The sequence below is a fragment of the Oncorhynchus nerka genome, linkage group LG9b (assembly GCF_034236695.1).
Source record: "Oncorhynchus nerka isolate Pitt River linkage group LG9b, Oner_Uvic_2.0, whole genome shotgun sequence".
Classification (NCBI taxonomy): Eukaryota; Metazoa; Chordata; class Actinopteri; order Salmoniformes; family Salmonidae; genus Oncorhynchus; species Oncorhynchus nerka.
Window position 1 is genome coordinate 22,785,965 of NC_088424.1, and position 22,616 is coordinate 22,808,580.

Here is a 22,616-nt window from a genome sequence, read left to right on the forward strand (position 1 = left end):
TATCGATAAACTTACACAAATGCTTGTCTAGCTTTGGCTGTAAAGCATATTTTGAAAATCTGAGATGACAGGGTGATTAACAAAAGGCTAAGCTGTGTCTCAATATATTTCATTTGTGATTTTCATGAATAGGAATATTTTCTAGGGATATTTATGTCCTTTGCGTTATGCTAATTAGTGTCAGGCGATGATTACGCTCCCGGACCCGGGATGGGGAGTCACAAGAAGTTAAGGACAACAAATTCAAAATTATTGGAGTGGCCATCACAAAGCCCTGACCTCAATCCTATAGAAAATGTGTGGGCAGAACTGAAAATGCGTGTGCGAGCAAGTTACACCAGCTCTGTCAGGGGGAATGGGCCAAAATTCACCCAACTTACTGTGGGAAGCTTGTGGAAGGCTACCCGAAACGTTTGTCCCAAGTTAAAAACTGAGTTTAAATGTATTTGTATGTAAACTTCCGACTTCAACTGTATGTATGACTTAAAATGTATTAACAGATGTTTTAGGTAGGCAATATATATAACATTTCATGTATTTTAGTTTTTCTTGGAATAGAAACACCATAATATAAACTTTAGCTTGCACTATGCAGAAATCTCTCTGCCATTTCCTGGTTGCTAAAACTCTAATAGTTCACCTATTTTCAGTATATGTGACAAAATAAGATGGTACAATGATTCTCTATGCTATACTATCTAAATTTGTTCGGGTCACCCAAAAAGTTACAAATTGCCATTTTAATTAAGCTAAAATATCAGAAATAAATCATAAGTAATGAAGGCCAGTATCAGCTCCTTTTCATAAATAAAAGAGAATAAATAATCTCAACCTGTAGCAGTCAAATGATTTGCGCACAAAAGCAAGCTTCAACCAACTTAATTTGCATTGAGCGTGAGAAATGCTCTTTACAAGTGAAATATTGGTATTATAAAGACAGAAAAATACACGTCAAAGTTTAATTACACAAAGGAATATTAGTGGGAATATAACCATAATATAAACAAGAGAATGGAATATATTTGAAAAGCCTAAAATTGAGAAATACATCCCCGTGTGGATTCTATTTTTCAATTTATTTTAGCTTTGATTGGAAAAAACAAAACAAGTAGGCTGCAAGTACAGTGCAACAGACTTTAGTGAACCATTTCCAGAAAATGTATACAAAACAACACATTTAGGAGCAAAACATCCTGAATATCAGGACGCACAACTGCAACGTGTTTAGAATACTAATTCATACGCACATTGCATCTGAAACTGTTCTTTAGAGATTGTAACCCATCTGTCCCCATGAAAAGTATGTTTAGGGCTCCATCTACATTCATTCCACCTGGGACAGGACAAATCTTATTTGTGATATCAGGCCAGGTTTAGCAGAAGGCATGAAGAGCTCTGCTTGTCTTCAAATGCCCTGATTTATGCATTGTGACACTTGTTTACCTAGGGCCCCATAATAAGACATTAGCTAAACTTCTTCCCGCTAATGAAAACAACTCCACAAAATATTATTGTCCAAATAATCTGTGTACACCTCAGATTTTTTTGGCCCAGTTAGTGGCTTTTGACTCCTTGTAGCTTGAAGTGTTTGAAATAGCCTAATTGGTCTGTGTCAGCCTGTGCAGAATAGTAAGGTAGTAATAATTTTTTATGAAGTCTGGTACACCCTCCTGTAGACTCTTAAAAAGGGTTCTGTACCAACATCTTCCTCAGTGTTGGAACCAAATAATGTCTCTATTTGTTTTTCAGATTAATCTTGTGTTTTGAGAAAGTAGATAACAGTTTAATACTAACATATATAAATGAGTATGAATAATTTAGGTAAACAATTGCATGTTAAATGATGTGTGGTCTGTCGTGCAGTCGAATTTTACAATATACAACGTGTCCCCCCAAAATGTGTATATACAGTGCCGGTCAAAAGTTTGGACACACCTACTCATTCAAGGGTTTTTATTTATTTAGACTATTTTCTACATTATAAAATAATAGTGAAGACCTCAAAACTATGAAATAACACATATGGAATCATGTAGTAACCAAAAGAGTTTTAAAAAATCTAAATATATTTTATATTTGAGATTCTTCAAAGAAGCCACCGTTTGCCTTGATGACAGCTTTGCACACTCTTGCATGAACTCAACATTTACTTCGCTGCCATCTGATGTTTATTGCTCGTTATTACATTAGGAGAAATCACCATGCAAAAACTACAGTGCCTGGGAGAAGATGCAAAAATGGAACCATTTATTAGTTGAGCAGTGAGCACCATCATAATATAGGCCAATCACCAATGTCTTTCCTTGTCATGCCAAACATGAACATTGGTTTTACTGTAATGTTATGACCAGATGTGGAACCTGTGTCTCTCAGGGAGCTGGAGGAGTATGTGGACCGTCTGAGGAGAGACTCGTCCTCCGGCAAAGGTCAGCTGTCAATCACCCTCAGGGACGTGGAGGAGGGAGCTGTCAACCTCAGGAGGGTGGGAGAGGCCTTGGCTGGACTTAAAGGTGAGCACTGTCTGGGGCTGCTGCTAGAGGTTAGCACATCATTGACCACAGGTAGAAGATGTTCAAGTGATTAAGTTACCAATAGCAGGAGATACGCCATAGCAGCATTAATCATAAACAACCAGTCAGTTCTGTAATGTTTTAAAATATGTGAAGGGTAAGAAAGGACACCGTGGATAGCTGACACCTGGTCAATGTGTGACAACTTTAGGATTTATGGTCCCTCCCTCCCCTCTGTCAGGTGAGTTCCCAAGCCTGCATGGGAAGATGCGGACGGTGCTGCGTGTGGAGGTGGAGGCAGTGCGATTCCTGAAGGAGGAGCCTCATAAGATGGACAGCATGCTTAAGAGGGTCAAAGCCCTGACAGAGGCTCTCAGTGGTCTCAGAAGGTACATGCTGCCCCTATATATCATCCAGGACATGTAAGAGGATGATTGATGATCTGAGTAGTCAAATAAAGTTGTGCTGTGTTCCCTTCAGATGTGTCACAGAGAATCATCCTCACAATCCCGAGCCTGGAGCAGCCACAGCAGAGGGGGTGTAGAGCCTGCGATTGCCCAGTCTGAACCCCCCCGGAAGAATCTCCCCACCATGGAATCCCCCAAACCTCAGCCCAGGCCCTCTGTCAGACCTCCCCAGCCACAGGTCAAGAACCCTGCAGGCAGGCCAGACACAGTCCCCACCTCACCTGACATTGTCCACCGTGTGAAGAGCTCTCCCGTCAACATGCATTCTTGTCAGCACTCAGCGGCTCTGCCACACCACCCCAGCCCCCCACTGACCTCCACCCACGGCCGAGACTCCCCCACCGTGGCCAAGGTCAGTCCCCGCAGCCGAGAGAACAGTCCGGCCCTGCAGAAGAGAATAGTCCCTTGGTGTGGCGATGGACCGGCACCCACGGCCAGCAGCACTGAGACCACCTCACAACCACCTGGTTCAGAGGAGATCCACACCAACAGGGGCAGCATCAAACACATCGTCATGAATGTTGAGGTAGTCATAGTCGGTCTGATAATCCTAGTAATTATTTTAGTGTCTGTAAAACACATGAGTCGGTTTCCTGTTTAAGCTTAAACCGATACTAAAAATATTCAATTGAGATTATTCTTAGTCTAAGACTGGACTTAATCTGGGTCTAGGAAACTTGCTCAAGGTAGCTGGGTTGAGATGAAGAAAGTCTTTAAAACTGAGATGACTGTTACTTACTGTGTAATGTAATATAGACCACACTATCACTCAAGATGATTAAACAGAGCCCTCTGCCAGTTCTCTAACATAAACCAATCTCAGTAAAGTGCATCTACATTTCTGATCGGTATGCATTGAGACGTCTGGGCCATTATATATCATTAGTATACCTCTCTGGTCACCCCCAAAACCAATTCCTCCTTTGGCCACCTCTCCTTCCAGTTCTCTGCTGCCAATGACTGGAACGAACTACAACATTCTCTGAAACTGGAAACACTTATCTCCCTCACTAGCTTTAAGCAACAGCTGTCAGAGCAGCTCACAGATTACTGCACCTGTACATAGCCTATCTATAATTTAGCCCAAACAACTACCTCTTCCCCTATTGTATTTTTTATTTTATTTTGCTCCTTTGCACCCCATTATTTCTATTTCTACTTTGCACATTCTTCCACTGCAAATCTACCATTCCAGTGTTTTACTTGCTATATTGTATTTACTATGCCACCATGGCCATTTTTTTTTGCCTTTACCTCCCTTATCTCACCTCATTTGCTCACTTTGTATATAGACCTGTTTTTCTACTGTATTATTGACTATTTTTGTTTTACTCCATGTGTAACTCTGTGTCGTTGTATGTGTCGAACTGCTTTGCTTTATCTTGGCTAGGTCGCAATTGTAAATGAGAAACTTGTTCTCAACTTGCCTACCTGGTTAAATAAAGGTGAAATACATTTTAAAAATCTCTTCCACCCCACAGACGGCAGAGAGAGAGCAGGACCTGGAGGAGGGGAGGTCGCCACAGAACTCAGCAGCCACCTCTTCTGGGAGTGAGTTTGAGCAGATTCTCCAGGAGGCCCAGGCCAGCCTGATGAAGGCCATACCCGACCTGGAGGTGACTGAGACCGGGAGAAGGGAGGCTCAGTCCTCCCCTCCACCCCTAGCTCCAGACCAGCCATCTCTCCCAGGCCCAGAGCTTCCCCTCAACCCTCCACTGCCAGACGAAGTAGATGCCCCTCAACCTACTGAGGCATCTCTTCCAGGTAAGAAACTATGGAAGTTAATAGACCAATTCAATTGTTGGAAGCATCAAAGTTATCAGTTTGCTGTAATTTTTCCTATTTTTGTAAGAAACTCAATCCCTCAGCCATAGTTATAACAGGCTATATCTGCTCTGCTCCGTTCAGAATCACTAGAAGCATTAGACAGGGTGATTCAATTTCTCCTTTGCTATTTTTATTATCCTTTGAATCCCTGGCACAGGCAATTCGTCAATTAAAGGAAATAACACCAATTTCCCTAAAATCTACTGATCAATTAATCTCATTATACGCGGACAATATGTTACTATATCTAGACAATGTATATCAATCGCATTGAAGATCACAGATAAATTCAGCCTAATTTCAAGTTATAAAATTAATCTAACCAAATAATGAAGGAAAAGCATTGGCAGTTTGAATTTTGGCACGTTTGTATGGGAGAGGTGGGGAAATTGTTATCAATCAATAATGGCAAACCTCCTGGCATTGACAACTTCGAAGGAAAGCTACTGAGGATTGTAGATGACTCTATGACCACTGCTATGTGTCACTTCTTTAATTTGAGTCCAGAGCAGTGGTTCCCAAACTTTTTATAGTCCCGTACCCCTTCAAACATTCAACCTCCAGCTGCGTACCCCCTCTACCACCAGGGTCAGCGTACTCTCAAATGTTTTTTTACTTCCATCATTGTAAGCCTGCCACACACACACTATACGAGACATTTATTAAACATAAGAATGAGTGTGAGTTTGTCACAACCTGGCTCGTGGGATGTGACAAAGAGCTGTTATAGGACCAGGGCAATAATATAATAATAATCAATAATTTTGGTATTTTTTAGCCATCTTACATATAAAACCTTATTTGTTCATCAAAAACTCACCACAGGTTAAATAGAATGGTGTGCTTGTAAGGATGCACATAAGGATGCAATGTTGGGTTGTATTGGAGAGAGTCTGTCTTAAATCATTTTCCACACACAGTCTGTGCCTGTATTTAGTTTTCAAGCTAGTGAGGGCTGAGAATACACTCACATAGCTACGTGGTTACAAAGGGCATCAGTGTCTTAACAGCGTGATTTGCCAAGGCAGGATACTCTGAGCGCAGCCCTATCCAGAAATCTGGCAGTGGCTTCTGATTAAGTTACATTTTCACAGAACCGCTTGTTGCGATTTCGATGAGGATCTCTTGTTCAGATATTGGTAAGTGGACTGGAGGCAGGGCATGAAAGGGATAACGAATCCAGTTGTTTGTGTCGTCCATTTTGGGAAAGTACCTGCGTAATTGCGCAACCAGCTCACTCAGGTGCTTTGCTATATCACATTTAACATTGTCTGTAAACTTGAGGTCATTTACACACACAAAATCATACAATGATGGAAAGACCTGTGTGTTGTAAACGTGCTACATGGTTGCTGCCCATATCATTGCATAATGCAGGAAATGCACAAGAATTAAGGGGGGCCTTGTTTTAACAAAGTTAACCATTTTCACTGTAGTGTCCAAAATGTATTTCAAGCTGTCAGGCATTCCCTTGGCAGCAAGAACCTCTCGGTGGATGCTGCAGTGTAACCAAGTGGCGTCGGGGCAACTGCTTGCACTCGCATTAACACGCCACTATGTCTACCTGTCATGGCTTTTGCACCATCAGTACGGATACAAACACATCTTCACCACCAAAGTCCATTTGATGTCACAAAGCTGTCCAGTACTTTAAAAATATCCTCTCCTGTTGTCCTGGTTTCCAGTGGTTTGTAGAAGAGGATATCTTCCTTAATTGCCCCTAAATAAACGTAACAGACATATACCAGGAGCTGTGCCAGGCCTGCCACGTCTGTTGACTCCTCCAGCTGTAACGCATAGAATTCACTGGCTTGTATGCGAAGCAGTAATTGTTTTAATACATCGCCTGCCATATCACTGATGCATCGTGAAACAGTGTTGTTTGATGAAGGCATTGTCTGTATAGTTTTTTTTAGCCTTTTCCCCAAGCATTGTCCCAGACATATCTGCGGCAGCAGGAAGAATTAAGTCCTCCACAATAGTATGGGGCTTGCCTGTTCTAGGTAGCTCTCCACTCGGTAGCTCTCCACATAAGACGCTTCTAGCCCCTTCTTATTAATGGTATCTGTTGCTTTTATACATGTCTTACTGCTCAAATGTAATCTTAATTCTCGCTCAAAAAACTCCTGTGGCTTATTTTTCAAATTGGCATGTTTCGTTTCCAAATGTCTGCGCAGGAGTAAAGGTGTCATCAAGTTGTGAGATTAGTAATTTTGCACGAAAAACACACTGTGGCTGAGGAAAGGCACTACTCCCAATATAAGTGAACCGCAAATCAATGTAGTTCTCATCATATTTGCGACTCTTCGATGGTCCAACGTCCCTGTCTGTTGTTCTGTGCTTTCCCGGGGAACTGGGGCAGTAGCTCTTTGGCTGCATCAGATTCACAACAGGCAGTGTACGTGCTAGCTGGCCTAGCAACAAATGTAGAATTACTGATGCTAGCATTGGATGTGCTCATGAAAGCAGAACAACTTGTGTCGTTGACAGGTGCAGGTGTAGTACTGGTGGTAGTAGCAGTACTACCAGTAGAGGCTGGTATTTGTGTCTACGGACGCAGGCCTTACTTTTTTTTAACCATTGAACAATTTTCGATCAAAGGGAATGAGCAGCAGCTACGTTTGGCTACATGTGGACCGTTAGTGGAATTCCCGCGAGAGAGTAACGGTTAATGTGATTGGATGTTAATTATTTGACTTGGCTACCTGTATTTGACATTATGTTGTTATTTCGCTGAACACTAGATGGTTTAATTTTATTTTAGGCAGTGAAACGAGGCTACACGGGCGAGAAAAAACATCACCCAAATGTATAGCCCCGTTGAAAAATCTAAATGGACTATTTGAAAATGTGAATCACATTTTTTATTTGGCGTACCCCCGACGACATTGCGCGTACCCCAGTTTGGGAATAGCCGGTCTAGAGGAAGGTGTTTGTCCTTAGGCCTGGAGGGAAGCCAAAGTCATTACACTACCCAAGAGTGGTAAAGCGGACTTTACTGGTTCTAACGGCAGACCTATCAGCTTGTTGCCAGATCTTAGCAAACTGTTTTGCCTTGACCAAATACATTGACAACAGACTTTCATCGTTCTTATAGAGAAGGGCACTCAACATGTACTGCACTGACACAAATGACTCATGATTGGTTGAACATTTTTTATAATAAAAAGATTGTGGGAGCTGTACTGTTAGATTTCAGTGGAGCCTTTGATATTATTGACCATAACCTGTTAACTTACAGTAGAAGTCAAAAGTTTGGACACACCTACACAAAGCAAAGGGTGGCTAGTTTGAAGAATCTCAAATATAAAACATTAAAACATCACTTTTTTGGTTACTACATGATTCCATGTGTTTTATTTAATAGTTTTGATGTCTTCACTATTATTCTACAATATAGTAAAAATAGATTGCCATATCGTGGATTCTGAGCTAGCTAATTAAACTCAGAGAGCTTTCTTTAATGGAAGCCTTTCTAATGTGAAACGTGTAGGGTGTGGTGTACCGCAGGGCAGCTCTCTAGGCCATCTATTCTTTTATATTTTTACCAATGACCTGGCACTAAACAAAGCCTTTGTGTCCCCGTATGCTGATGATTGAACCATATATAATGCATTCAGAAAGTATTCAGACCCCTTGAATTTTTACACATTTTGTTAACTTACTGCCTTATTCTAAAATTTGATTTTAAAAAATTAAAAAAATCTGCATCAATCCACACACAATACCCCAAAATGACAACACGAAAACAGGTTTTTAGACATTTATACATTAAATAATTTAAAAAACAGAAATATCTTATTTACATAAGTATTCAGACCTTTTGCTTTGAGACTCAAAATTGAGCTCAGATAAATCCTGTTTCCATTGATCATCTTTGAGATGTTTCTACAACTTGATTGGAGTCCACCTGTGGTAAATTCAATTGATTGGACATGATTTGGAGACACACGCGCACACACACACACACACACACACACACATATATAAGGTCAGGCACAGATCTGGGGAAGGGTAGCCAAAACATTTCTGCAGCATTGAAGGTCCTCAAGAATACAGTGCCCTCAATCATTCTTAAATGGAAGAAGTTTGGAACCACCAAGACTCTTCCTAGAACTGGCCACCCAGCCAAACTGAGCAATCGTGGGGAAAGGGATTTGGTCAGGGAGGTGACCAAAAACCTGATGGTCATTCGGACAGAGATCCAGAATTCCTCTGTGGAGATTGGAAAACCTTCCAGTAGGACAACCATCACAGCAGCACTCCACAAATCAGGCCTTTATGGTAGAGTGGCCAGACAGAAGCCACTCTTCAGTAAAAGGTGCATGACAACCCGCTTGGAGTTTGCTAAAAGGCACCTAAAGGACTCTGACCATGAGAAACAAGATTCTCTGGTCTGATGAAACCAAGATTGAACTCGTTGGTCTGAATGCCAAGCGTCACGCATGGTAGTGGCAGCATCATGCTGTGAGGATGTTTTTCAGCGGCAGGGACTGGGAGACTAGTCAGGATCGAGGGAAAGATGAACTGAGCAAAGTACAGAGAGATCTTTGATGAAAGCCTGCTCCAGAGTGCTCAGGACCTCAGACTGGGGCGAAAATTCACCTTCCAACAGCACAATGACCTCAAGCACACAGGCAAGACAACGCAGAGCCCGGACTTGAACCCGACCAAACTTCTCTGGAGAGACCTGAAAATAGCTTTTCAGCGATGCTCCCCATCCAACCTGACAGAGCTTGAGAGGATCTGCAGAGAAGAATGGGAGAAACCTCCCAAATACAGGTGTGCCAAGCTTGTAGCATCATACTCAAGGCTGTAATCGCTGCCAAAGGTGCTACAACAAAGTACTTAGTAAAGGGCCTGAATTCTTATGTAAATGTGATATTTCAGTGGTTTTGTGGAACACAAAACAAAGATTGAGGATTAAAAAAATGTTTTCATCCATTTTAGAGTAACACTTTAACATAAGAAAATGTGGAAAAGGGGGGCGCTGGTGAAGTCACGTTTTCTCAGTGCTCCGATCCAGGGCGAACAATTTACTATTAATATTTGACCAACACCTCCCCCACGTGTTAATTTTGTAACATTTAATTTGGAATCAAACCCAATTTACTAATCTGTCTTATTTTCTGAAAATGTTGGCACTTTTATCGTAAAATGTTGAGACAACGGGCCGCGACCCACAAAGGAGCAGGCCTCTGCTGAAACCTCGGGCTCACCTGACACGGACTCTGATCCCCCCCAACCTAGACATGGTAATGGCGGCTATCATTAAACCTGAACAGACTCTGCTGGCTAAGGTGGAGTCATTATCCACTGACCCAACCTCACAAATAGCTATTCTCGCCACCGAGGTCAACATAAAGATCGACTCCGTTAATCTAGACTTGGTGAGACATGACACCCGTCTGAATAGCCTGGAAGATGGTGCAAATATTTACCCCAACAAAGTGGTGACACAAAGAGCAAGTCACCCGGCTATCATCAGATGTTGTCAAACTCACTTCCAAGGTTGAGGACCTCGAGAACAGACAGCGCTGGGGGAACAGTCTAATTTTCGGCGTGAGAGAGGGACTCGAGACCGTAGGCGGAATGCAGCCTACCCTGTCCATAGCTAAACTGCTACAGGAAATTCTAGGCCTCGATTACGCCCCCACTCGCACAGAAGCATACAGTCCTCACCAAAAAGTTAGTTAAATTCCACTACATTCAGGAGAAGGAGGATGTCTTCCGTAAGCCAGCGCGAGTGGCTCCCATCACCCACGATGGCCGGAATATTTGCATTTACCCGGACTACACGGCGGCAGTCATGAAGAAGAGGTCAGCCTTCAACGAGGTGAGGGGGCTCCTACTTCGCTGTCTGGACACCAGGTTCGGCATTCGTTACCCAACTGTACTAAAGATAACTACTCCCTCCGGCGAGTAGAAGGCATTCTTAGACCCAACCAAGGCCAAAGAATACGTTGTCGTGCACCTACATCCACAGGAGGACAGGAGACATAATACTAACTAGCCATTGTGGGCTGATACTGTGACCCTGCACTAGCCTTGCTAACGCAACCAAGGACCAACTAGTGAATTCATATCTTGATTAGAAACATGCCTCCACCCTGCTGCCAAAAAAATGACAATTATTCATTCAGTAATTTAACGTTATGAACAATGATGGTATATATAGGGTGACATGTTCTCACAAGGACATAATAGTTTGAATAGATACTTTTGTACCTGTTTCCTCCAGCATCCGCAGGTACACTTCCAATTGACTCAAATGATGTCAATTAGCCTATCAGAAGCTTCTAAAGCCATGATATAATTTTCTGGAATTTTCCAAGCTGTTTAAAAGGAACAGTCAACTTAGTGTATGTAAACTTCTGACCAACTTGAATTGTCTGTAAACAGTTGTTGGAAAAATTACTTGTCATGCACAAAGTATATGTCCTAACCAACTTGCCAAAACTATAGTTTGTTTACAAGAAATGTGTGGAGTGGTTGAAAAACAAGTTTTAATGACTCCAACCTAAGTGTATGTAAACTTCTGACTTCAACTGTATATCTGTTTTTAAGTCATCCCAAGTAGATGGGGTTGGTCGGGGGGCGGACATATTCCTATACCTCCTTTTTTTATATATTGTTTTACTATCCTTCAAATATGCATATAGCATAAGATACCTTACAACCACCTCAGCCATCTATCAGGGCACATGGCGAGACCCAAATGCAGACACAGGAGCCAGATGGTAGCGCTCCGATATTTATGATAACAAAGGGAGTGGTCAAAGGCATGTCGGGGCCAGGCGAGAGTTCATAAATCAGGTCAGAGTACAAATGGTACCAGACGATATGAAGTCTCGAGGTCGGGCCAGGCAGGGGTCAGAAATCAGATCCGAGTCCAAAACAGTACAAGGGGATATGCAGGCTGGTGGTCAGGCAGGCGGGTTTGGAGTCAGGACAGGCAAGGATCGAAACCAGGAGGACTAGAAACAAACAGAGACTGGGAAAAAATAGGAGCAAGGAATACCGCTGGTTGACTTGGCAAACAATATGAACTGGCACAGAGAGACAGGAAGCACAGGGATATATACACCGGGGATTATAAGCGACACCTGGAGGAGATGAAGACAATCACAAGGACAGGTGAACCAGATCAGGGTGTGACAGGTTCCCTCCAGAATCCCCTTCCGTAGGTGTAAATGTGATTATGTTTGCCCTGGATAGAGCTTTACTGAGGTTCAGTTTAACACAGTAGCATTTTGCTCTAGTCTAGGAGAGGTAGATGCAGCCTTCCAACAGGGGGAAGGCCAGCATAGGGGTCCAAGGTTTTCTTCAGGGTATTTTGCTGTGTATGCTCATCTTAAGTCCTTAAGTCCGGACATGGTTTCTCTCCAAGAGACCCATCTCCGGTCCAGCGACCATGATAAACTAAAGAGAAAATGAGTAGACCAAAGCCATCCTTATCAGAAAAGGTACCCCGCTTGTCTCCTCCAAAGTAATTCCAGATACTAATGGCAGATATATTATAGTGATGGGGAAATGGTTTATTCTGGCTAACCTCTATGATCCTAATTGGGATGACGCTCAATTTCTCTGACCTTATCGCAATAGTTCCCGACCTTAACCCTCATCATTTGATATTGGGCGGAGATTTCAAATGTGTATTGTATCCAAGTCTAGACAGATCCCGATCGAAGCCCAACAATGTGGGAGCAAATCCCACTGCTAAACAGTACTGCTTTTTTTCCCTCCAGTCCACGAATCATACTCTAGGTTTTACTTGTTTTCTGTGGGATTGCTCCTCCATGGATCAGACAAATGATAGGATTCTACACTGCATCGCAGTGCTAGCTGTGCCACCAGAGACTCTGGGTTCGAGCCCAGGCTCTGTCGCAGCCGGCCGCGACCGGGAGGTCCATGGGGCGACGCACAATTGGCCTAGCGTCGTCCGGGTTAGGGAGGGTTTGGCCGGTAGGGATATCCTTGTCTCATCGCGCACTAGCGACTCCTGTGGCGGGCCGGGCGCAGTGCACGCTGACCAGGTCGCTAGGTGTACGGTGTTTCCTCCGACACATTGGTGCGGCTGGCTTCCGGATTGGATGCGCGCTGTGTTAAGAAGCAGTGCAGCTTGGTTGGGTTGTGTTTCGGGTTGTGTCTCGACCTTCGTCTCTCCCGAGCCCGTACGGGAGTTGTAGCGATGAGAAAAGACAGTAACTATTAACAATTGGATACCACGAAATTGGGGAGAAAAATGGGCAAAACATTTTTTTTTATATGATTCTCAAAATGAATTGATTACTGTCCCTGATTTTGACAATAAAATTCTCCCTTTTGTAACTAATAGACAATATTTTTTACATTTTCTTTCAAAATCAGGCGCAGTAATCAACTAATTTTTCCTGCTGGACAATAGAATTCTTCCTTTTGTAATAGGCAATATATATATATTTACCTTTATTTAACTAGGCAAGTCAGTTAAGAGAAAATTCTTATTTTCAATGACGGCCTAGGAACACTGCCTAGTTCAGGGGCAGAACGACAGATTTTTACCTGCTTGGGGATTCGATCTTGCAACCTTTCGGTTACTAGTCCAATGCTAGGCTACCTGCCGCCCCAATATCACAGCATCATTATATCAGACCATAGCCCTGTTCAGCTAGATATCCGCTTTCCGGACAGTACTGTGTCATCTGCACCCCTGATGTGTCTCACTCTACTGTGTGGGAGTCGTTAAAAGCATATCTAAGGGGACAAATTATTTCATTTTACCAGGCAAGTCAGTTAAGAACAAATTCTTATTTTCAATGACGGCCTAGGAACAGTGGGTTAACTACCTGTTCAGGGGCAGAATGACAGATTTGTACCTTGTCAGCTCAGGGGTTTGAACTTGCAACCTTCCGGTTACTAGTCCAACGCTCAAACCACTAGGCTACCCTGACAACACACAGCGCACCAAATGCTTATCGGAGCTCTCTCAACTCAATCTAAATGTGGACAACAGATATGCTTCTTCTCCGACTCCTGAACTCTACAAAGACAGACTGCTACACCAATCGAAATTTGACAATCTTTTCACCAAACAAACTGCGCAGCTTCTGTTTTAAGTCCAGTCAAAAATTCTATGTACACTGAGAGAAAGCTGGCAAGTTGTTATCTCACCAGCTTTGACAATCCGCTGCTAGCAGCACAATACCTTAAATCTGTGTTGCAGCTGATTTAACGTCTACCAATCCCAAAGAAATCAACAATCAATTTAATCAATTCTATTCGGCTCTTTACTCACCAGAGGCTCTTCCTGACACATCTTGTATGCATGCATTTCTAGACAATCTGGACATCCCCTGTCTCAATTCAGATGAACAAACCAACATGGATGCCTCAATAAGTGATGATGACGCTACTCTGGCAATCCAGTCCATGCAGAGCGGTAAAGCCCCTGGGCCTGATGGCTTCCCTATTGAATTTTATAAAACATTCTCCTCTAAATGATCTCCTTTCCTCAGCTCAATGTACAATGAAATCCTTTCTAGTCAGAAACTGCCACAGACACTTACCCAGGCGACTATTTCGTTTTTTCTTCAAAAAGACAATCCCCTAGACTGTGGCTCGTACCGCCCTATAAGCCTTTTGTGCCGTTTAGAGACAGTGATGCCTAATATAATGAACTCTGACCAAACCGGATTTATCTCAGGTAAGCAATATTTCTACAATATTCGCCGGCTATTTAATGTTCTTTATTCTGCCCAGTCAACTCTACAGCCAGAGGTTGTCATCTCTTGATGCTGAATAGGCTTTCGACCGGGTTGAGTGGGAATAATTATTTACAGTACTAGAGTGATTTGTGTTTGGCCGCCATTCCTTTACTGGATGAAGATTTTGTACTCGTCCCCAGTGGCTTCTGTTCGCACCAACAATGTTACCTCCAGCTACTTCCCTCTCCACAGGGGGACCAGGCAGGGTTGCTGTTTATCCCCTTTCCTATTTAATATGGTTACTGAGCCTCTTGCTGTCGCTCTGCGGGCGGAGGAGAGGATTAAGGGGATATTGAGGGGCAACATGACTCACAAGGTGTCCTTCTATGCAGACGATCTTCTCATATACATCTCTAACCCTGTGGAGTCTATACCCCATCTCTTGGACATGCTACAAGGTTTTGGGACATTCTTTGGTTAGAAGTTAAACCTAACAAAAAGCATGCTCCTCCCCATGCATCAGTTAGCAGAAGGAATTGGGTATGCCAATTTCCCATTTAAGGTGGAGCATCAGGTTTTTTCTTATTTGGGGATAAAGGTCACACACTCTGTTTAAACATAACTTCAAAACACTCCCGGAGCGCAGTAAGCAGGATTTCATAAGGTGGTCCACAAATGACGAATCCACGAAATCCACAAATGTTTTTTTGTGACCTATTTGTTGATAACACATTCGTCTCATTTGATACTCTGAGGGTTGACCATAATATTCCCAAAACCCACTTTTTTAGATACTTGCAGCTTTGCCAAAATACTCATTTCCACTCGAGCCTACTAAGTGTCCAGTCGTGAGGTGCTTAGATCTTAACCCTTATCTGAAGGGCACAATCTCAAGATTATACGACATAATACAGGACATTAATCCGCCTTCCTTTGCAAATACAAAATCTGCAATGGAGCAAGACACAGGTGGCGAGCTACCCGATGATACAGTATATGGCAATAAAGTATTGAGCGTATCCACACCTCATTTTGCATAAGGCAATGGCTTATTCAGTTTAAGGTTCTGCACCGTCTCCATTACTCAAATGACAGATTGGCAAAAATATACCCAAATGTTGACCCCAGAGTCCAGCAACTGTGGAACACATGTTTTGCTCATGCAAATCGTTGAGTGGCCTCTGGGACCCATTTTTGATACGTTCTCACATATGTGTAATACAACTGTTTGCCCCAACCCAGTCACTGCCATTTTTGGGGTACTTCCCCTAGACCAGAATGCTACCACACATCAGGCGAATGCAACAGCATCACTGCTAGCTTGCCACCTTGTCCTCTTTCACTGGAAGTCTGCAAAGCCGCCCTCCTTTATGCAGTGGGTTAAGGAAGTGATGTCATCCCTGCCTCTGGAGAGGGTTAGATACACTGTGCTTGGGTCCCGACAGAAGTTAGAGCCTGTCTTTTACTTAGTGTAACTTGCATAGTTTGGTGAGCAGTCATGTCAGTTCTAGTGGCCATTTGTGCTGATTTTTCCAATGTTTCAGTTTCTATTAATGTTTGTTTCTATTTTTCTTTCCTATTTAACTTATATTTATAGATGCCTTTGTGGGTGGGTGGTTTGGAGGGAGGGATGAGGGGTTGGGGTTGTACTGTTTTTGTTGTTATATCTGAAAATTAAGCACTTTTGGAAAGCTCATATTCTAGGCTAGACATTAAAAAAGTATGGTACACAGATCTACAGTAAGTGAATCTGAATAACCCTTTAACTGGAAAAGAATATGGAAAAATATGACCTTGTCATCCCGTAATCTGAACCATCAATTTATACATTCTAAATTTGTTCACAGACTGTATTTAACACCAAAGAAAAGTTTTATCACACTGTTCACTGTGTCCCCTAAAACAGGTAGGCACATTCCTTCATGTGATGTTGGAGTGCCCTGCAGTTAAATGCTTCTGGGACAAAGTTACAACATTTATTTTGAAGTGCATGAATGTAAACATTCAATGCGTTGCATCTACTATGTTACTTAACGATGATAGCTCCTTCAATCTCTCAGTCAATCACAGACGATTACTGCGGACAGGCAGCACTTCCGCAAAAAAAAAGATGCTGGCTCTTAAGTGGCAAACACCCCACTCTCTCACAATTCACCAGTGGATACAGTCACTAGTAGAAGTTATAACATTAGAATTATCGACAGCGAGAATGAAAGGTGCTATTCAAGAAACAATTGAGGCCTGGACAAATTTGCTTTGTGAAGAAGACTCTGTGAAGAATAATCTGAGCTCAACACACACACACACACACACATATATATATATATATATATATATATATATATATATATATATATATATATGGTAAACATAATACTCAACATAAATATTTCAGGTTACTACAGTTACTACAGTATATATATATATACACACTGTAGGAACCTGAAATATTTATGTTGAGTATTATGTTTACCAATAGATGGCAGTATTGATTCAAAACGGGGTTCGCTTTCTGCTATCCGTCACGTTTAAATGTCTGCCATATATATCGTGCTCGAGAAAGCCTCAGGTAGTTTTACACCAGGTGCATTCCGGTAATGTTATTCAAAGTTACCATTTAAATACTAAAACATACTTATGTGTCCAGTGTCATCAATCTAAGAATCATCCTAAGATACAGTACCTATTTTCATATTTTTTGGGGGGGACGCAAAAGCATCCTAGGTTATGGGGTAGGGGGCAGGTAGATAGAGATATGGGGGGGTGGGGACTGACAACCAACCTGTATTGCCAGGCGGGGTGCTAAGGGGTGGAAAACATGGTTTAATAAAACTTTTGTCAAGATGTGTATGTATTATTTATGCTCTACATACAGTATAAATTGTCTGTGTCTGTGTGCCGTCATCTGACAGAACCCACTCAGGCAGCTGATGTGGCTGCTGAGGTGACTGTTCAGGTCAGCACTGAGCGACCACATAAGTCTATGGTTGAAAAGCCTCGCAGGCCCAGTGTGGAGAGAGAGATGAAGAACAGCCCAGAGAAGTCAGGGAAGTCTCTTCCACCACCCCCACCACGGAGGTTCTTCCCTTCACTGTCCGGCCCAGGGCTGACCACAGGGAGGTCTGGAGAAGTCATCTTTACTACCAGGAAGGAAGCCACCACCGCCCAGGTGTGCGACTCATTTGTTGGCAATTTCACTAGTCAAGCAGCATTCCCTCCCAGGATAACCTCATAACACTGCCAGTCAAATAGTTGTCTTTAGTAGTGTATGCACACATGACCTAGTGGGGGATACAGTGGCAATTTATCTAAGCCAGTTTTGCTCTGGCAAGTATTCCAGTGTCCAAGTCAGTGTGTTACTATCCCCTTCAGGATGATGAAGAGGCGGTGGTCCCTCAACCCAGTCCCAAACCCACCAGACAGCCCCCAGAGGTCAAGCCCAAGCCCCAAACCACTCCTGTTTTTATAGCCTCAGCTGAGCCAGGGGAAAAGGAGGACGAAGAAGAAGAGGATGATGATGAGGAGGAGGATAAATTCATGAAGGAACTACAGGTAAAAATACACAAGTCACATGTAAACCACAAATATGTACAAAGCCTTTGTCTATTTTTTTGTGCCTTTTTTAATATAAACAGTAGCTCTATTGTATGTGGTCTTATCTTACCTGCCTTACTACGAAAACCTCATGGAAATGTGTTCATGTCTCCCTCTGCTGTTCAATGGAGGAAAGGGTTTTGTCTGTGAACAAGAATATGCCCTGCCTAATACATCAGTTACTGTGATATTTAACTCAGCCTTTGTTGTACAGCCACAGAGGCCTTGTCATGATATATGATCTGTGATCTAATCGGTGCAATTTGACCTCCTCAGGTGTTTCAGAAGTACACTCTTAGAGATGTAAGCACAAAGTGTGTCATAGACCTTACAAGCACTGCATCTCAAGTCAGACAGATAGAGCCAGAACTCTCTCTCTCACCCAAAGACCCAAAGGTAACAGATGTGGTGCCCTTTTTCTAACCCGTTCCGGCCCCCTTAGGCATGCACTGCTTGTAACTCACTCACTGCTTGTCTGGCCTCTAACACTAATCTGATCTGGGGCCTGCCTGTCAGTACTGTCTGTGCTTACAGCTTAATCAGCCTCTGAATCTGGTCTGAGCTTGGATCTAAAGCTTGCTTTTGATTGAATATGCTTCTGAACACTGGTCTGACTGCCACTCATTGCTGTGTTCAGCTATTGCAGCTATTGCTATTGGAATGGCCTGGGGGGCCGGAGGTTTGGTGTTTCTTTTGGTGTTTCCTGTCTGTCATGTTATCAATGCCTTTCAGAGAATTGGCTGATCTCATATAAAAAGTGTATGGTGTCTCTTGGTGTTGGAAAATGTTTGCTCTTGATTTCCAAATGTGATATTATCTTCAATTAATTTCCATTTCCTTCCACTCTGAGATTAGACTTGTCATTCACACTGTGCAGTGTTCTTGCCTGGCTCCGTGAATGAATCTGCATCTGATCATTTGTAGCATATCTCTTATGACATTGTGCTTGACTCTATTTCCCTTAGTTTTCTAAGCATGCCCTCTTGGCTGCCAAGGTTGGTCTCCTCAATGTAATTTGAAATGTAAACTGAACTCGGAGCTGTTGTGCAATGATGTTATCTCCTAAACTGTCATAGGAGAGTCAGGAGAACAAGGGTAAAGAGAAAAGTGTGTGCAACACTGACGAAAACAGATTTGTCATTGTTCCAAAGAGTCCCAGGGTAAGTCTTAACTTCCCCAAATAACCATGTTCCTCAGTCAGAATACAGTATATTGTATATTTTTGATGTTGATATTTCCCTGATTTTTTTTTTCCAGGTCATGTATTATGTCACAGGGCAGTTATCCAATGAGAAGCCTCCATCGGGAAAAACAGACCAATCGGAAGGCAGGGAGGGAACATTGTCCCCCTCACAGGTGGCAAACTCAAATAAATTTGACTCCCAGCAGACAGAGTTACTAATAGCAGACACAACACCTCTGGTATCATGTAACTCAGTGCTGGAAAGCCAAGATTGTCCTCCTAATATACAGAAGATAGCAGTTGGAGAAGATAGTGGGAAGGAGAGCGTCGTTGATGAGAATGTCCAGAAGGATCCTGTTCAGTGTCAGAAAGTGGGGGTAGTTGAACCTGTGTCTCCTCCAATACCTGCAGAGAAGCAGGACATATCTGAACCTTCTCAGCAAGACTGTTATCTTACTAACAGTAAACCATCATCACCTTCGTCATCATCACCACCACCATCTTCACCAGCATCACCACCACTTCCACTATCATCATCTTTACCAGTACCAGTAATCCAGTTTGTTAGTAGTACAGGCCAAGAGGTTTCAGGTAGTCCAGGGTCTCCACCAGAGAGCAGGGGCCTGGGTGACAGCCAGGGCCAGCAGGTAGTGTTGAGGTCCTTCAGAAGCAGAGCACCACGGTATGTAGAGGAGGGCAGCAGCCTGAGCCCTGACCTCCCAGACGAGGAGGGCCCTCCTCCCCCTGAGAACATCTCCTTCATGATGATCACCAGCAACAGAGTGCAGGCTCTGTCCACTGGGGAGTACCAGGAGATAGTGAATGGTACCAGCATGTCCGAGGTTCAGACCGTCAGTGTGGGGAACGACACCACCAGTATCAGCCAGGAGCACAGTGGCTTCGACAGGAAGCCTGTGATCATCATATTCGACGAGCCCATGGACATCCGGTCGGCCTACAAGCGTATGTCCACCATCTTTGAGTGTGAGGAGGAGCTGGATAGGCTGCTGCACCAGGAGAGCATCAAGGAGGAGGCAGAGGAGGCAGGATCAGAGAAGAGTGTACCTCAGGTAAAGTCTAACACTTATCTACATCAGGCAAACAAGACAGCAGTGACAGGAAACACTGCAACCAGTCACCATAATACTCCTGCTGTGGTTGCGCAACAGAAGAGTACAGCAGAGTGCTCATTACCAGAACAGTCTAAAACAGAGCCCTCAAACACCAGCAAACCAGAGACCAAAAAGAAGTTCAAATTCAAGTTCCCCAAAAATAAGCTGGCGGCCATCAGCCAGGCGATTCGCACTGGGACCAAAACAGGGAAGAAGACACTTCAGGTGGTGGTCTATGAGGACGAGGAGGAGTGGGACGGACACATGAATGAGACCGAAAGGTTTGAGATCAACAGCAGTAGCATACCACAAACTGACTTTAGTCACCTCACCTCTGTGAATAACATCACGTCACCAAGCACTCTCACCAGGTCAAACTCTAAACGCAGGACAGAGGAGATCTGTAAGAATGCCTACGACTCCATAACCAGTCTAGAGGAGACCATTAAACAGCTGGAGATCACTGTGGACAATATAAGCCCAGCAGCGCCTAACACCGACTCCTGTGAAGAGTCTCCAGCCACAGTGAAATCCCAACGAGAGAGAAGTCCCTCCAAGAGGCCTGCCCCTCCTCAGGTCTCAAAGTTCCTGAAGCATCCTCAGAGTAAGAAGTCCAAACCAGAGCTTCCCAGGCCATCCATCACAAGCAGCTCCAAGAAACAGGTCTCTCTTAGAGCTCCTTCCCCCTAACGCTGCACTGGTGGCTGGGTCCCTGTGAGGGCTGGTGGCTGGGTCCCTATGAGGGCTAGTGGCTGGGTCCCTGGTAGATTCCCACCTTCTCTCCCTCTAACCACTAAAGATTAACATGTTTTTCAGGCGCTGCTGGGGATACAGCTGGGATCTACCTCTGCTTATAAGCTGTCTTTGTGGTGTCAGTTGACATGATTGTTGTCCCAGGGTACCTGGGTTGCTATGATGTGTGTTTGTTTTCTAATTGTGGACTTTGAACAGTGACTGGCTTTAAAATGACTGGCTTTATATTGTGGCCATGGTTCCACTGTGCATGCTTTGCTCTCAGTTTTGATGCAGGCGGGTCAGTGGCTCCTGAACTTTAGAAAAAAAACGAGGACCCCTAACTTGACTCGGCAGCTTTCTAGATATACCCAAAGCCTGTAATCACAGGCAATATAACGTTATTACTTTATGAGAACATCTCTGGCATACACTAACACCATAAATAAATATTCTTTGTTTTTAACCATCGATTACAAGGGTGCTAATTTATTCTCAGCTGATAGTAAAATAACTTAATTAGCTTTTACTAATAATGTCCAAACAGCATGTGAAACTATAAGTGCAAACTAAAAAAAGAATACAGCTCAACACAAAATCCCCCATTACAGTCTCAGACTTCCCCCTGGAGCTGGTAACTCTACTAGTAGCTCAGTTTGGGAAGCACAGATCTACTGTAAGCATACTGCCATCTTATCTCTGGATACATGTCTTTTCTGTTGTTGTTGCTTTGGCTCTTAGGTGTTTTCACAATCTGTTCCTAATATATGGTTTTTGTCTGTTTTTGAATACTTACAGAATACCAGTGGCTCTCCTTCTTCAAGTCAGATGTCACTTTCTGTGTCTGCAAAGTCCTGGCAGCAACCAGCCGGGTCAGCTGACAAACCAGGAGGAAAAACTCAGAAGCAGTTTCCACAGGTAGTTTTACTGTAAGATGGCCTGTTAACGTTAGGAAGTATTGGAGAAACTACTTTCATGATTTACAGAAGTTTACATGAAGCCTTGGATACTGTACAATTATAGGATATGTTTGTTGAATCCACTCACTCTCTGTCTTGTTCTCCTACTGTATGTCTTCAAGACCTTTTGACTGTTACCATCTGTACCCTCTTCTTCCCCTCTATATGCTCCTTGAGCATGCTCACCATGTAACTGTAATTCACTTGGAGGTGGAGGCAAGGATAGATTGGCAAGGATATATTCACTTCGCTTTTTCAACGTCTTCAACCTTAAACTAAATCAACTAAACTAAACCTATTTTCAAACTAAACTCGCCCTCTGTCAACTGTCCAAATATTATTTAACCCTCTTTATCTCACCCTGAGAAGCATGATATTTATGTCATAAACACTGCATGTGTGTTATGAGTTGGTGCATTGAATTAGTGAAGTAGTGGGCATCATTAACCCTGTAGATAATTTCCTGACTTCATATTTTCTATGAATGATCTATAATTAGTGTATTTTAGTGCCACCTCTTTGCTTTCTAACATGATGCTTATTTAT

The 22,616-nt window shown here is 43.1% G+C and overlaps 1 protein-coding gene across 1 annotated transcript in view; it reads left to right on the plus strand.

Annotated features, from left to right (window-relative positions):
* Window positions 1–22,616, plus strand: part of si:ch211-207d6.2 (sickle tail protein homolog) — a 79,646-nt gene that overhangs the window by 54,066 nt on the left and 2,964 nt on the right. The window contains 11 exon segments of the mRNA XM_029642683.2: window positions 2,374–2,510; window positions 2,752–2,899; window positions 2,991–3,040; window positions 3,043–3,503; window positions 4,459–4,741; window positions 17,403–17,659; window positions 17,863–18,042; window positions 18,361–18,480; window positions 19,161–19,244; window positions 19,342–21,042; window positions 21,910–22,029. Coding sequence (XP_029498543.2) covers window positions 2,374–2,510; window positions 2,752–2,899; window positions 2,991–3,040; window positions 3,043–3,503; window positions 4,459–4,741; window positions 17,403–17,659; window positions 17,863–18,042; window positions 18,361–18,480; window positions 19,161–19,244; window positions 19,342–21,042; window positions 21,910–22,029 — 3,541 coding nt within the window.